We start from the raw sequence: 2,296 nt of genomic DNA, 5'->3' as shown, positions 1-2,296 counted from the left end.
ACAGCGCTGCTGGGGGGCGCCAGCAGCTGTGGGGACTGCAGGGGCTGCCTGTGAGTGACAAAGGGCAGGAGCTCAGCTGGCACCAAGCACAGACCCTGCCCAATGCTGCAGCACAGGGCAATGCTCCCGAAGGTGCCCACGCCAGACCCTGACACTCACCACTGCTCCACTGTGCCCCAGCTGGACCCACGGGCATCCCTGTGGCATTGGGAAGAATGGCAGCACAACCCTCAGTATCAGACCACAGCTCAGCTCATCCCTCACGAACACACTCCAGCACAAGAAGTCGGCGGCACTCATCCAGCTCTGCCCAGCCGACCCACAGCGCCATGCCAGGCTCATGGCACATCATGCCCCAGGTACTACCCCTGCCCAGTACCTCCCAACAAGCCCAGCAAGGTGCTGTCAGTGTCACCAGCCTTCACCAGCTCCCATTTGCTCAAGAAGCAACGGCAGAGTTTGGCCTCCCCAGCTTAGTGCCAGCAGTGTCCAACAGGTCCTACCCGGCACAAGGACATCCTGTCTAGCAGGTGGGTGCCTGGGCAGGACCCTCCCGAGGTGGCAGTCAGAGCAGTGGCTGAGCACTTGCAGTGCCCATCACGGAGTGAGCGAAGGGCAGGCTCTGTAGCTCTGCCAGCAGCTCAGCTCTGCTAGAGGGAGAGGATGGAGAGGGAGAGAAGAAACAGCAACAGGGCAAAGAGCTTCCCCTGAGTGACTGCAAGCAGTGAGGTAGGACCAGCCATGTGGGCTGAGCCCGGGGCGGGCACCCTCGTAGCTCCTGCTGCTGCACTAGCACACACTCCCCTTACCTGGGCTTTTTAACAAGCTCAGCCTCACCATCCTCCACTGAGTGCAGCAGGAGAGAAAGGGGGAGATGGAGTCAGTCTGCAACAACTGAGGCCCAGAGACAACAGAAAGGGAAAGGGAACAGAAAAGGGAAAACAACCTCTCCTTCTGCCACCCCGTGCCCCAACACATGGCCCTGACCAGTCATGGGGCAGAGCACAGCCACAGACCAGCAGCGACACCACACACAACCTCAGGCAGCTCCTGCTGGCTCAGCTGCCACACAGGGGCCACAAACAACACTCCAATGCCACGATGCACCACAGCTTGTATCCAATCCAGTTGCCCTGGCAAAGCTGGGCAGCCAGGCAGTGCCAGGCCCTGCAGGAACTCACTGCTCTCTGCGCCCACCATCCGGGCCAGTTTGCGGAAGGAGCGGGACTGGGAGGTCCAGCTGGGGGGCTGCGAGTCATCAATGTCCTCTAACATCCGCAGCTTCACAGGGTCACACACAGGGCTGCCGGGGGGCTCCCGTTTTTTTCTGCAGGGGCTGCCTGTGAGTGAGAGTCATCTGTCAAATCTGACAGATCCCATGGCATCACTTCCCTGGGGCTGCCCCACACCTCCCCTGGCACAGAACCCCAGCACACCAGTACCTGAGACGCCGCACACTGCCTTCCTCCCCACCCCTCTACTCCTCCTCTGCAAAGGCAGTGCCAGTGCAGGACTGACTCTGGAATGACCACCATTCCTGGCAGTCTGAAACTGGCCCCAAGGGCCAGGAGGAGAAAGGACAAAGCAAGAATAAGCCAAGGTCAAAAAAACACCATCAGGGGAGCTGCACCACAGCCCAGTGACTGCCCAGGGAAGTGCCACCAGCCTGCCTGGCCCTGGGCAGGGTGCCCAGCACACCCATCAGCCCTCGCCCAGCCAAGCCATGTCTTGAGGAGTAGGGAAGGAACCACACACAGGGACATTCCAGGGCCCCAGCAAGCTGGCAGAGACAGGCAGCACTTGCCCTCCAGGCTGAGGGTAGCTTGCTGCCAGGAGTGACCCACCCACACTGGTACAGCAGCATATGCTGCCCGTCCCGTCCCCAGGCTGGCCCTGCCCTGGAGAATGGGGCACTAGCAGGGAAGAGGCATGCAGGGAGGATAGAGAGAACAGGCAAAAGGCTTACTGACTTGTGACGGCTCAGCACCTGTAGGGAGAGGGTAAGCGAAAGGGAGAAAGGGAGGAGAGAAAGAAAGAAAAAGGAAGGTGAAATTAGACCTGTAGCACCCAAGAAGATTCCAGAGCTCACCTAAGGCCTGCATTAGTCCCCATACCCCCAACATTCACACCCAGCTTGCCCAGGGCTGGGAGCACACTGGGACACAGGGGCAGATGCCAACACACCAGACTGTGCTCCCTCAGCCCCCAGAACAGGCCTGGATGTCCAGGGCAGCCAGTACTGCGTCCCACCCCACTGCCCAGTTCCAGGGTGCCACGGCAGGCCTCACAGGGGGGG

General features: G+C 60.5%; 1 protein-coding gene across 1 annotated transcript in view; it reads right to left on the bottom strand.

Annotated features, from left to right (window-relative positions):
* Positions 1-1,181: 1,181 nt before the first annotated feature.
* Positions 1,182-2,296, bottom strand: part of LOC103811986 (PDZ and LIM domain protein 7-like) — a gene marked incomplete at its 3' end in the record, with an annotated part of 6,616 nt that continues 5,501 nt past the window's right edge. The window contains 1 exon segment of the mRNA XM_009084993.1: positions 1,182-1,340. Within this exon segment, the coding sequence (XP_009083241.1) occupies positions 1,182-1,340 (159 nt within the window).

This window comes from Acanthisitta chloris, unplaced genomic scaffold (genome assembly GCF_000695815.1).
Source record: "Acanthisitta chloris isolate BGI_N310 unplaced genomic scaffold, ASM69581v1 scaffold28691, whole genome shotgun sequence".
Lineage (NCBI taxonomy): Eukaryota > Metazoa > Chordata > Aves > Passeriformes > Acanthisittidae > Acanthisitta > Acanthisitta chloris.
Note: the sequence above shows the minus strand (reverse complement) of the source record. Positions and strands in the feature narration are given on the sequence as shown.